This window comes from Gopherus flavomarginatus, chromosome 2 (assembly GCF_025201925.1).
Source record: "Gopherus flavomarginatus isolate rGopFla2 chromosome 2, rGopFla2.mat.asm, whole genome shotgun sequence".
Classification (NCBI taxonomy): Eukaryota; Metazoa; Chordata; order Testudines; family Testudinidae; genus Gopherus; species Gopherus flavomarginatus.
In genome coordinates, this window is record NC_066618.1 from 116,715,605 (window position 1) to 116,729,323 (window position 13,719).

The following is a 13,719-nucleotide window of genomic DNA, read 5'->3' on the forward strand; positions in this document are numbered from 1 at the left end:
AATGGTGCTCAAACTTTTACAGTCATGCCTCTTCTTACCACTAATGCAAGCTGTTTGTGACCTCCCTCCATTACTGCACAGGCTTCCTCAGCAGAGGAGTCTGGGCTGGAGGCAGAGATGGGGGCAGAACTGGGGATGGGGAGGGAATGACAGCAGAATGGGCTGGGGCCAGAGCAGTTGGTGCTGTGGAGTTGTGGCTGGAGTTAGAGCTGGTCTGAGGTCAGAGCAGGGGGCAGAGTGAAGCTGTGGCTGGGGGCAGAGCAGGGGGCAGTGGAGCTGTGGTTGGGGTTGAAGCTGGTCTGGGAGCAGAGAGAGAGTGAGGATGGAGCTGGGTCCGGAGTAAAGCTGGGGGCGGAGTGGGGCTGGAAGTGTACGGGCTGTCCTGGCCCCGCAGTGCACCCCACACTTTCAGAAGCTGGGAAAGTGCTTCCCAGGGCAGGTAGACATAGACAAAAACAAAAACAGAGTGGCCATGGCAGCAGGGGCTAGCCGCCCAATTATAATCCACCCAACCTCTGGGTATGTACTCAGGTGGCTTGTTTGAGCTGCTGCCTGGGCCCCCATGGCCACACTGCTATTTTTATCCCACTAGCTTTCGCAGAGCTGGCACATAGCTGTCTACCCACGCTGGGAGGCACGCTCACGGTTGCTGTGTAGCCTAGCCACACATTATACTGTCATCAGAGCTAATAGCTCTAGCAGACTTTGGTAACGGAATAGCTAACAGCCTTTTCAAAATTGGTTATTGTCTAATGGGAAGAAAGGTTGATTGTCAAAATACTGGTTTTACTGAATATATTTTAAAAAGTGCGCCGCTAGGACTGCAGCAAGTTCGGCAGAGTTCATTTACACCTTTCCTGCAACTATCCTACAGCATGCAGTACACTGCCACAGCGCTAATGCAAGCCAGGATTCTGACCTTTAGGCACAGTGCATAGGACAGGGGGATATGGCTCTGCTCCCCGGTATGGGTGGGGGCAGCACCAAAATGCCTCGTGGGCAGGGGCATAGGCTGCAAACCTGTTACTGCACCTCTTTGTAGAGTGGAACTTATTTACCTCTGGGCAGCCAACTAGCTCTTTTGTCCAATATCTGTGGAGGTAAGATAGCCCTGCCACCACCTCTTGTATTCCCTCTTTGGGGCAAGATGAACCAGGTCTGTGCTCCTCAAAGCACAGGGACTGGAATTCTGCCTGCCCCTTATCCAGGCAAAGGGAGAGGAGGCTCCGTGCACTATCTCAACCACTATCCACCCATGTAGGGGCCAGTCAGAATCTGGCCCACCATGCAGCAATGCATTGTAATACAGATTCAGTTGATTGGCTGCAGCTAGCAGCATAGTTAGAGAATTCTAGAACAGTAAATAAGACTCATGCTCATATCCCAGAGTGAGGGGCTAATTTAAGACACATAGCTTGGTTAAGATCAGTTACATTAGGTCCCAAACTGCAGTGGTAAACAATCATTCATTTTTACTTGAAGCTATGCAAGATTCGTTAGAACAAAAAGGGCCTCAAGAGAAGTATTTAAAAAAAAAAAAAAGAACCGGGGGGGGGGGGGGAACAACCTGATCAGCCACAGCCTCTTAGCTGCTTTCCACCTAAAATGGCATCTGTTTATTAAACAACATCTGATGAACTTTTTCAGGAACTAAAATGCTGATTAATTACTTTATAATTTCCAGAAAGATACCTAATGGCATTACAAAGCTCTTTGACCTCAAGAAGAGAAAGTGAAATAGTTGCTTTATTAGCCACAAAACAGATTATATAAAACACTGATAAATATAAACAGAAGCAACTGGCACATCTGAAAAACCCTCTCTGGAGAAAATGTTCACATCCTCCTTGGGAATCCCCACACAGAGTTTCAGAAAAAAGAATAACAGAAATACTATTTCTGTAAGTATGCTGAAAATCCACCCAAAGAACTATGAGAGAATAGTGATATATCTTACAGTATCCATCTCTGAATGGAAATTCAGAAAGGATAGTATATAAAAAAAGTCCCGGTCCTCTAAGCCTACGAGATGAAGAAATAGCAATCAGTAGTTCAAATGACAAAAAAGGCAAACTTAGCTGTCAGAGAATGAGTGAAAGCCCCAGAATTTTAAGCTTTCCTTATATCATAAAAACAATAAAATCAGAACTGGAAAGATCTTAGTCAGCTCGAGGTCAGGTCTTGCTCAACAATGTATGTTTCGCTATCAGCTTTGAAAAGTCAGCAGCTGGAGAAAAAGGATACACAGGCAAATGCGTCACAAAAGGGTCGTATCTAAACATTTTGAGTCTCAGGAAAGCAAGTCATGAACTTTTTCTTTTGCGCTTGGGGCTGTTAAGTTCAGCCTTTTCTTCAGAGCTGGTTACCTTGTATTTTTGCATATTATTTCTCCTTTCCTAATAACCTTTTAGGATATGTCTACACCGCAGCTGGGAGTGAGCCTCCTGGTTTGGGTTGACAGCCTCACACTAGTAGGACTTGAGCTAGTGTGCTAAAAATATGTGTGTGGACATTGTAGCTTGGGCTTGGCGCACTGGCTCTCAAATACAGGGAGTCAGGGAGGTTTGAAAGTCAGAGCTGCAGCCCAAGCTACAACCTCCATACTGCTATTTTTAGCGCACTAGCTCAGTCTGTCTACCCTGCTGGGAGGCTCACTCCCAGGGACAGTGCAGACATACCCATAGTTCTCCATTTGTTTCTTTGTTACGTTAGCTCTGTTAACTGATCATTTCACTTATTGGGCCTCACGCTGCATCAGCCTGAGTTATCCCATGAAGAGGGCTGGAAACTTCACAAATTCCCACTCTCAGATTTTTCCTTCCTATCCATCTGTTTCACTGAGGCTTGGGGAGAGTTTACTTTCTCCTTCCTGAAACTAGGAGCCCCGATACCAGTGGATGGGTAAAGATCTCATGACAGATACAGATAGCAGGCGTTTATGTGCAGAGAACTCAGTGCTTCCAAACAGCATCTTGAATTCCTCCATTCCTCAGTATGCCACGGTTCCCCCACAGTACAGTAGCCAGGCTGCAGACAAACTTCTCAGTGGTGTTTACATCCATCTGCTAGTACAACTTTCCAATGTTCAATCTGGTCAGACTTGAGATGAGCAGACCACAGACAGCAGTTCCTTCCCAGGCTACACATAACAGTTGAAGAGCCCAGGCCCACCAGAGACACTTCTGCAACAAACAGGATTTGGAGAGAAGGCTGTAATGGACTATGAGGATTTCAATGGCTGAGATACAGGTTTGATACAGGAGCGGGTGGGCGAGATTCAGTGGCCTGCACTGTGCAGGAGGTCAGACTAGATGATCATAATGGTCCGTTCTGACCTTAAAGTCTATGATTCTATTGCTTTCCACTCCTCCCCATTGCCTACAAATGGCTCCCACCTGCACTGGCTAGCAAAGGGTCTCTGTAATTTTGTAAAACTTTCTCAAGAGAACTTGAGAACTCTAATAGAAGATGCAATAAAACTGCATCCACAAGCACCAAAGGAGGTCAGGAAAGACTTAAAAACACTACACCAAATCCCCATGGGCTATTAGGATTCTATCTGAAAGTCCCTCAAACTGCATGACAAATAAGATTAATTGCATATGGAGGATGCAAGCCAAAAATATATCCATCTCACCCAGCAATGTGTTTTGAACTGTGCAAAAGCTGTTATGCCAGTTTTTCATAAGCCCCTTCTTACAAACATTCAAAAACTAGAGACAAACTGTAAACTTTACTAGGGACAAACAGCAGCATTGACCAAAGCTACCGTCCCAAATTAGATTTTTCCAACAGTAGAGGAAATCCTGACTTTAGAATGGGACTGGGATATCTTCATTACCATAAAAACATAAAATCAGCCAAACTAAACTTAAACTAAAATATATTTTAAACAATAATTGGATGATTGTAGAAATTTTTCCTCATGCAAAATGCTGGGAGACCGAACAATACAATCTTCTTTCACGTAGTTTGCTGAACAACCTGAAGAAATTACTTCCTTCTACATTAGACTTTGCTCAAATTCTATGGAGCTGCCCTTCCCAACTGTGTCTAAAAACCTTGCATCAGAAGTATATGTGACTAACTCACTCTCGCAAGAACAGGGGTCACCTTTTCCCCTATCCCTGTGTGTGTGAGAAAGAGAGCAAGAAATAGATCTTTAGGTAGAGCATTAGCAGATGAGACACTGTATTTGCAATTTGAATCTCCTTGCAGTTGGACTTGGCGAGGGCTGGCAGAAAGGACTATGTACATTTCTGCATAACTCTCAAACTATTATGAGTTTTAGTATTACTTTTAGAAAAAACCCAATTTCAGACTTACTGAGGGACTTGTTTAATCTTTGTAATCTCAATTCTAATGGATTATACACCAGAAAGGAAGATTTTTTTCTCTCTCTGCAAAGCAAAGTACAGCCCTTGCCTCCAGCGTCCAAGGGGCAATTTTGCTGAATTGTCCTTAACTTACTAATAAATCTTCTGAATCAATGTATGTGCAATTCTCTCAGGGAGTCAAACAAAAATATTTTTTTAATTAAATAAGATTGACTGTTTCAGCCACATCCTGAAACAGTGTTTTTTTAAGGGGAGGCAGACACACAGTTGATAGGAATCTCATCTCTCTTGAATTACAGTTGCCTATTTTTAAGAGCTTAAAGTACATTGGGTGGGTCCAATTTACAGACCCAGGAAAAATTGTTTTCCCACATTCAAGGTAGGTCACTGGTGGACCACCCAGGCAAAGTGCAATGCCTTGATTTTCAGAAGGCTATCTTGTCCAGCCAGCCAGAGTGCTCCTTCAGTTCCGCTGGGGCTGGGCCAGGCAATTTGATCCTTAGTGCACTGCTTCCTGCATCAAGGCTCTATGATCTTACAGCTCTGAGATATACTGTGATAAGGAACAGGGATAGTCTGTGGCTGTTGTGCGGAGGGGCCAGTCAGGATTCTTGGAAACAGCTCACCCTGACCCGACCCCTGCCTCTCCCTCCTCCTTTAGTTTACATGCCCAATGTGTCCCTCACTGCTGGGTCCTATTTCCTCCAGGAAACAGCAGAGCAGAGGTGGCTCACAGCTGCTGCTCCGGCTGGGGCAAAAAATATGAGTACTAAAGTTGCAACAGCAGGCAGCAGAGAGTGGAGCTGGGCGAGGAAGGGCTAAGGAAGTAGGAGAGCTAGGAATGAAGCAGGGCGAGGAAGGGAAGCATAGCGGGACAGAAGAAAGGTGGGAGCCAAGTTTTGCCAGCTCTGTATCTCATCTCAGAATCTACAGAATGAAGAGTGTGTAGAACACTCCCCGACCTATGAAGCCCTAGAACGCGCAGGATTTTATGATAGCAGCTGGGTGAGCAGACTCTGCTCAACCTGTGCCCTCACAATGCACTTCCATCAGGCAAACACAAAGGTGTGTGAATATTAGGGTGATAAATATTAGGGTTACTAGCTTCAGGAATCTAGATAAGGTGGCAGGAACTGAAGGAAGCATATGAATGAGGATCGGGTTTGGCAGGGAGGAGACTTCAAAAGGTTCAGATGAGCAGTCAGTTCTTTGGGGTTTGTCCAAAATAAAATATCTGAAGTTTGCCCATAACTAAAACTCTTATTTATGCCACTAATTAAATGGAGGAGGCTGACTTCAACACACAAAACAAATAGGCAAAGCAGACGCGGTCCCAACTATACAGATTGTTGTGGCTGTGTTGTCTCTTCAATAGAAGAAAAGGTCGAACGACCATAAAGTACCAAGAAAAAAATATTTTGGCCAGGTTTTGCTTTTAAAGGAAACACCTGGACATGTTGGACATTACTTCAGTCTGTGGAATGAACAATACAAGCTTAAATAAGACTGCAAGAATTACATTTAAATATTATTTTACCACTATTATCTCATTCAGACCTAAAATGCTGATTCTTAGTTAACGACTCTCAGCAAGTGCTTGATTCTTCATCTTACAGAGAAATTCAATATTAAAATCATTTGAATGGACTCCCAATAGCTTGATTGTCTAGATATTTTACAAATTTATTAACTCTGAATACTCTTCATGACATTGAGAAAAGTTGTGCTCGTCAGAGAGTTACTATAATAACAGCACCTACAGCAAGAGGCTGCATGGTTCTTAAATTCAGAGGATGAGAGACAGATTGATACGTCTCTTACTCTTTTTTTTGAGGGGGCTAGAATTAAGGTTAAAATCACTCTTGATTTTCCTCAGTCGTTCCAACATTTTTCATTGTTCTCATCACTTGGTGTCTGTTAGGGTTTACTGTGTTCTGGCTGCAGACTGAATCCTATGACCTGACAAAACAGAGGTGTTTTTTAATCTCTGAATAGGGATCTTACTAATTCTGAACAAGCAGTCCAAGAGCTTCCCTCCTCACCCATCTATTCTTAGTATTATTTGCATGACATGATTCACTTAAATCAATTTTTCATCTTACTTATTTTTATAGATGTATATAAAAAGAGACAGACATAATTTAAAAAATACATTAACAAAATACAAACCTGAAAATATGCACATCAATCAGGCCTCCAACAATACCCCTCTTAACCCACAATGAGCAGCATTATCAGGCCCAAAAACCTAGGTAAAAAGACAGGTCTCGAAGCATGCCTTGAAGATCAATTAATACCGTTTATTTTGGACCAAGGAACAAGTGATCTTCAAAGCTGAGGGTCTCTCATAGAAAATGACCTGCTGGATTTAATTTTTTCTGTAAAATAATCACCTGGCAGATTAAAATTCATATTCAATGAAGAAAACTGGATCAACTTTCAAAGGTGCAATCCACAATATGCAATTAACTAGGGCCAAATTTTCAAACTGGTTTCAACCATATCCAACATTTTGAGTGCAAAGCACTGGATGTCCTAATTTCTGTGTGGCACACAAAACTATTTCAGACTGCTGAGGTGGGGCAAATTTTGCAGTGTGGATATGTCTCCACCAGGAGACAGACTGATACTATCATCATTTCATGCTACAGAGGCCAACAGGCCGCCATCAGACAGTAATAGTTATTGTTACTTCATCTTTATCCATGTGAAAACATCAAAATGGTCCATTCTGGCCCAAATGACCCAAACCCATTGAGACTGCCAAGAAGGTGCAAACATACCATCATCTCCCACTCCTGCCAATTCTATGGAAGACATATTTTTCTGTATTTTGGGCTCCTTGTTTTGCGAGAAGGAGAACTGTGGCAGAACTGGGAGTGAGCATGGCCTGTGGAGAGCCACTTCCTGAAACATCACCACATTGTAAATCATAGAGATTGCCCAGCATATGAGAAGACCGACAGTGTCAACGTTGTCCTTTGCACAGGCCATCAATGTGCTATCATGTGGTGTTTTGGCCCAGGTATGGTCAGAGAATCAACAGGAGCACCCCACGTTGCCATGAGACCTAGAGAACAACACAGGCATCTGTATTCATGTCCTGGGCCTCTGCACTGGCTTCAAGCTCTTCAAGATTTCCCTGCTTGGGACCTCTGTCAGTTTAGGAGAAAACACAAAGCCACTCTCCTCTTTCCTCTTGTGCTCTTTCAACAGAATTAGGTTAATAGGAATCTTGGCAAGAGGAAGATTCCAAGTGTTGGGCCCTGTAGTGGGCATGAAGGAAAAAGAATAGTGGTATATGGAAATACACACAAAATGTGAATTGTTATTCAGTTTCTACACTTTTTGCCTGCTCTGTTACCGAAAATACTATATACCACTTTCAGTGCAACATACTTGAGTAATTTTATTTCCAGCTATCTAATGCCAAGTGTTAGAAAAGCTTAGAGGTCTTAAAAGACAATTTTATTTCTTGCACCTTAAGGTGATCAGCTGTGCTAAATGACAACTCCTTTGCAAAGCCAGTCCTTCTAATCAATGGTTTTAACATTTAATGTTGTTCAGTCTGGAGACAAAATAAAGGTTTAAAAAGTCAGATGGTCTCTGGCCATGGCAATTATCTCCTCTTGGAGCGACAAGGTGGATAAGAGAATATCTTTTATTGGGCCAACTTCTCTCACCGACCTTGCCTCATTAACATACATTAATTTTAAAAATATATTTATAGTCTATCAAGAACTTTTTTATGCAATCAAAGTGAGAATCCTGAAAATACTGGGGATATTATTTATCTCAACTGTTTGAAGTTGAAGTCATTGAAACTTCAGCAATATAACACAGCACTTCTACAACTGTTTCCCACTGAGTCTCAAAGCGCAGCACAAATATTAACTGATTAATATTACAATACCCAGATTAAGTTTTGTTAAACCCATTTTACAGATAGAAACTGAGGCCCAGAGAGGACAGTGATTGGGTCATTAGGTCCTATCTAATTTAAATATTACCCTACAGTATGTAAGTGTGTGAAAGGCATTCATTTGGGTGGTCTGTGGACTCTATTTACTAGCTGTGGTGTAAAATCTAAATGGCTAGATTGTGGCCGGTCCTGTCTAGGCAGGCAATGGGAGCATAAGGGATAGTGCAAGGAGCTTTCATCTCTTCTTGCTGGAGCTGCTTGCAATTATAATCTTTCCCTTCCCTGAACAAAAAGGACTGCTTGAGCCTGGGGCCAAAGTGCGGTTAGCCTCCACAAAGAGACAGGGAAGGGTGAGGGCAGAATTTGATGCCATGTCTATATTAGCACTTATGTTGGCAAAACACTTGTTACTCAGGGGTCTGAAAAAAAAAAAAAACACTCCAGAGTGACACACATTTTGCCAGCATAAGTGCTCGTGTGTAGCGTGCTGTGTCAGCAGGAGAGTTGCCAGCCTGCCAGCTTGCCCCGCATGCCAGGAGTATGGGGTCGGGGGCTCCGGGCCGGCTCTGCGGAGTCAGGAGCCCAGGACAGCCATGCGGCAGGGGTCCGAGGCAGCTGGCCAGCCCCACAAGGTCTGAGGGCAGGCTCTGGGCCGCCGGTGCCCTGCCACCCAGGACCTGCAGTCCAGGTAACACATTGTGAGCTGCATATGAGTCCCACAATGTGTAATAAGTCAAGAACCACGTGTCTACACCCTTTACATGGGCCAGGTGATCCAGTACAGTGCAGGGAAACGAACACTGAAGCCTTTCAAAGGGCCACATGCTGCTCTCATTTACACTGCAAATAAATCTGCAGTAATTCCATTTAAGTCAAAACAGTTACTTCATATTTACACTGTTGTAAAAGAAACCAGAATGTTTTGCCAAAATAGTAGAACACAGGCTGCTCAGACAATACATTCCCAGGTGCTCCTTAATACACTGTGTCTTCCTCAGAGGTCTTTTCATCAGTAAAACTTTTGTCGTTCGGGGTGTTAAAAAACACACCCTGAACGACAAAAGTTTTACTGATGAAAGTGCTAGTGTGAATAGCGCTTTGTCGGTGGGAGCGTTCTCCTACAAAGCTGCTGCCGCTCATTGGGGGTGGAAGTTTTTTTGCCAGTGGGACAGCTCTGTCTTGCTGACAAACAGCAGCTACCTTCTGCCCCTTTTAGCGGCACAGGTGTGTCGCTAAAAGGTGGGTAGTGTAGACAGAGCCTTATAGTCCAAATTTATACCAAAGAATCAATTATGATGCTATAATTTTTGCTGGCAATAAAATAATTTGCAAGCCTTTAAAACAGACGAAGCAGTTTAATCTTGAGATCATACTTGCCAAAGGAAAGGTTCCTTAAGCCAAAAAAGAAATACAAAGTTTGATTTCTGCTTTGCTCTTAAAAAAAATAATAAAAACATTAAAATACATTTTGGCACATTTAAAAAAATGGCTAAAGATAAAGCCTACATTTTAAAGAATTTTAATTTTTTTTTAAATATACATTTTGGATGTTTGCTTCATCATTTTACCATATTATATGCACAAGTAAATTAAATATCTGAAAGTATCTATTCAAGGTACAGTATTGCTAGCAGTATCAGTTTCAAGAAACCAAAATATAATTATTTTAAAAAGATAAAATTAGATTTAAATCTACTCTCCTTTGTTTGACCTACCTAATCTTACTGTTAAGGGAGAACAAAGGTTACTTTTACTCGGTGCAGAAGCAACAAAAATTGAACTCCATTTCATATCAAAATCTTAGTCATACTTGCAAACATCCACTCACTACACAATGGTATCTAAAGGACTGTAGCTCATTGGGCAATAGGAACAAAGTTGTGCCCACCTGTTGATTCAAGCCCAAAGTCAAATGAGCTGTTTATGATTTTTGTCTTTGTCTTTGTCATCCTTCAAGCTGAACAAGAAATAAAGTATTCAGTAGATACTTCAAACAAAATTAATATTAAACTGTTGTGTCACATACAGAAAGTGCTAAACCAAATTTTTAACTAGGCGCACAAAGACTAAAACCATTGGACTATAAAGTGCTAGTCTGAATGCATTTCTTACTTTGGAAGACAACAATAGATTGACATGTCAAGCTGACTAAATGTTATCTCTCCCGTTGGGTACCTGACAGAGGTCAAAGCTGCTGAACTTTGTTGTGACCCTTTGGAAACATTCCACGTATGCTTTAAAATCCTAATGTATTGAACATTTGGCTAGAATGGTATAAAAAAAGCTTACAATTCAGAAACCAGTGAATTTTTCCATATAGCGTTATATAGCAAGAAAAATACACATTGGGTTAGTTGGGTGAAAGAAGTTACTAACTTAGTGGGTTCCTTCCAATAAATGTTGACTGTGAATGTTAATTTGGTTTCAGCTTTACAGCCTAAGCAGTAATACAACATCACACAGTAAGTTATAAACAATGAACATTTATTGTGGTAATTGTGCTTTGATATAATCGTAATCAGCTAACACTAGGCAAATTATGTATTAATAGAACTTATTACAAAGCATCCTCATGAGACAAATATTGCAATGCATGTATCTGCACTACAATATGCTCACAAGACCCAAATGAACTGATAGATATTTTAAATTTCCCTTTTAGAAGATAAAAAATGCTTGTATCCTAAGAACATTATCATTGTTTCTAAATGATTACTTCAGATATTATCTTGATTAACACATCTGATTTACAAGCTTTAAAATCATGCAGTTTCCCCTCTCTATAATTGCAAACGTTTTAATGCACTTTTATTCTGAATTAACTACATCGAACTATCATGTGTGATTTGAAGTATTGCTGAGTAGTAGCAGACCTGCCAATGGAACACTCTCAATTTAACTTTCTCAGTAAAAGCTGGATCAAAGACAAGTCAACACATTTTAACAATTCACATAAAAACACAAAGCAGCCTCTGTCTCTTCTATCTGACACTGAAAAGATTGTTTTGTTTTACTAAGCCATGCCCATTCTTTAAGCCAACAGACATTCCTACATATAAGCCACTGCCTATATTCTTAAGGCAATAAATTCCATTTCTCCCACAGTGAGAAGCAATTTGTTGAGTTCATTTTACACAGTTCTGAGCTAAAGCACAATTTATCACCACTGCCTGAGTTAGCAGATAAGAGAGAGTTAAAACCGTCTTATTTTCACATATATTGCTTTCTCCCATGTAGCTAACCTAAAGGCACTGATTTACTCTTTATCCAAATATATATTTCTTTGTCATATATATTCAAAAAGATTTAGACAGGTTTGCCTACATTTACCTGATTCCAATGGGAATGGAAAACTTAACTTTTAAAATATACAACTTCTGGATTACTTTTCCAAAATAATTAGAAAACTGTAATTGATGTCAATAAACATAACATTTTATTGTAACATACTTTTTATGATCATACACATTATTACTATTCTAACTTCTTCTGTGTTCAACGTACCTTTATGCTCAGATAATTATCACCTCTTGTCTTCGGAGCTGTAGCTCGGTGATTCATGTTGACACTTCCTCTGTTCTGAATTCAATGTAAAAAATGATTCCATAAAATCCACTTTGTCAAGACAATGCAAACTGTACCAAAGTCCATGTCATTCTAATAATTTCACTTGACATTTTTTCTAGCCTTCCTTCTCCTCTTTTGCATGTGATTTTACACACAGTAAATGTTCTCAGGAAGCATTCTTCACTGTCACTTGTCAGACCGTGAGAACAGAGAATGTCCACTTCCAAACAGTACAAGTTGCTCTCCCACTGCTTTATTATGCATGCTGATGTAACTTCCTCCATCAGTGCAAAACAGAGTGCCTCCCTCCAAAAACATGAAACAATAGCTGCTCTCACTTAAGTGCCCTGCAGGAATCCAAAGGATCATCATGTTTCCCTTTTCATATTAAAAACAAAACTCTGCTTCAAGCTGAAATTGCAAACCTTCTCCCATCAGAAAAGGAAGCTTCTCCGACACCCAACCCAAAACACTGGTAAGCCTGAAAAAATACCTAGCAACTAATTTGGAAGTTGTCTGATTCAGAAACTTAAGAACTAGACTTTCTGTAATAAGAGCCTAGGATTAGAGGCAATTCTATTATCTTGAATCTGAGGACCTCAGGCAGCTAATAGAAATCAAGGTATGAGTATTTTTCATTCACATTCTCTTCAGATTACAGTGGCTTTAGGCAACTGTTGCTGATGATGAAAAACACAGATGCACACCTAAATTAGGCAGGGCTGTTCACTTATCAGAGCAAATAAACTTTAGAAAAGGCGCTTTGAGGATTAAATACTTGCTGCAGTGCTCAAAGGTTTTATTAGTGGGGTGTATCAGAATATCATGTAAAGCATGCAGTGTAATTTTAAAAGCACATACTGACTTTTAGGAATAGCTACAAACATCTCTAGAGTCAGGGTTTCATTCTCTATAATCAGCAGGTACTTTATACAAGTAAATGTAGATGCTAGTGCCTTCTGTTACCATTTTATAGCTCTTGTGAACTTTTTTAGGGTCTAGATATGCAGCTTGCCACTTTTTAAAAAAGCACTACTCATCCAAACAATTGAAAACAATATGACATGAGTTTGTATATAAAATAAGAATTACTCCCTATTTATACCACACGATAGCTACCTCCTAGGAATACCTTTGGGGCAGATAATGCTCAGCTATTCTGTGTGGTTGGGGAACAAAGCATTCCCTGTTGAGTCCCAGCACAATAAATATCTGGCCACGATTTCAGTCCAGTGCAGAGACTGCTCCCTGGTGCCCAGAACACCCCAAAAGAGGGTAAGGAAGAGGTGGGACCATGATCCCATCCCCAATGCAAAGACCAGGCATGCAGGGGAAAGCAGGCTGCACTCATTGAAGGGCATAGCAGCACATTTGCTCCTCCAGCAGGAAGCAGATTTCCTCCTGGATCTCCACTTGGGGCATGCCATTCTGCACCTGCCCCAGCATAGGAAGGTGCCTAACAGGCACAATACAGCCCTATATGATTAAACAGTTTCTATTAACTTGCCTTGATAATGCACCTGCGCAAACACCAGGGAAAAGCGTTGGATTGCTTTGTATAAATCATTTCTGGGCAGGGTTGCCTCTGGAATACATCATCATCATCAGAAATCAGATTGTTGCCGGCACTCAGTGCCCGAGGTGGCACCAGTTTGGGTTCGTTGCCCGGTGTGCGCCGCGCCAAAAGGACACACCAGGGTGGAGAAACAAACCAACTTTTATTTGAGATCTCAAATAGGCAACAAGGAGCCACGCAGGGCTCAGATCATGCGCGCCGAGGCAAACAGCCTGCTTACTTTTATACCCAAACCAAAAACTGTTACTTGTTACAGTATAAGCTGTGACGGCCCAGGACCAAGTCTGCCTAGCTACCATCCGGTTCTAACTGGTTTT

The 13,719-nt window shown here is 41.4% G+C and overlaps 1 protein-coding gene across 6 annotated transcripts in view; it reads right to left on the bottom strand.

Moving 5' to 3' along the window:
- Window positions 1-13,719, bottom strand: part of PLEKHG4B (pleckstrin homology and RhoGEF domain containing G4B) — a 222,456-nt gene that overhangs the window by 126,191 nt on the left and 82,546 nt on the right. For 4 of the 6 annotated variants that reach the window (XR_007772354.1, XM_050938129.1, XM_050938125.1 and 1 more), the window contains exon 1: window positions 11,764-12,017. Coding sequence is in view for 5 of the 6 variants with exons in the window: in XM_050938129.1 (XP_050794086.1) it covers window positions 11,764-11,820 (57 nt within the window). In the remaining variant the exon portion in view is untranslated. Of the gene's footprint in view, window positions 1-11,763; window positions 12,018-13,719 lie in introns of those variants that run through there. The other 2 variants (XM_050938126.1, XM_050938127.1) reach the window with 1 other exon arrangement.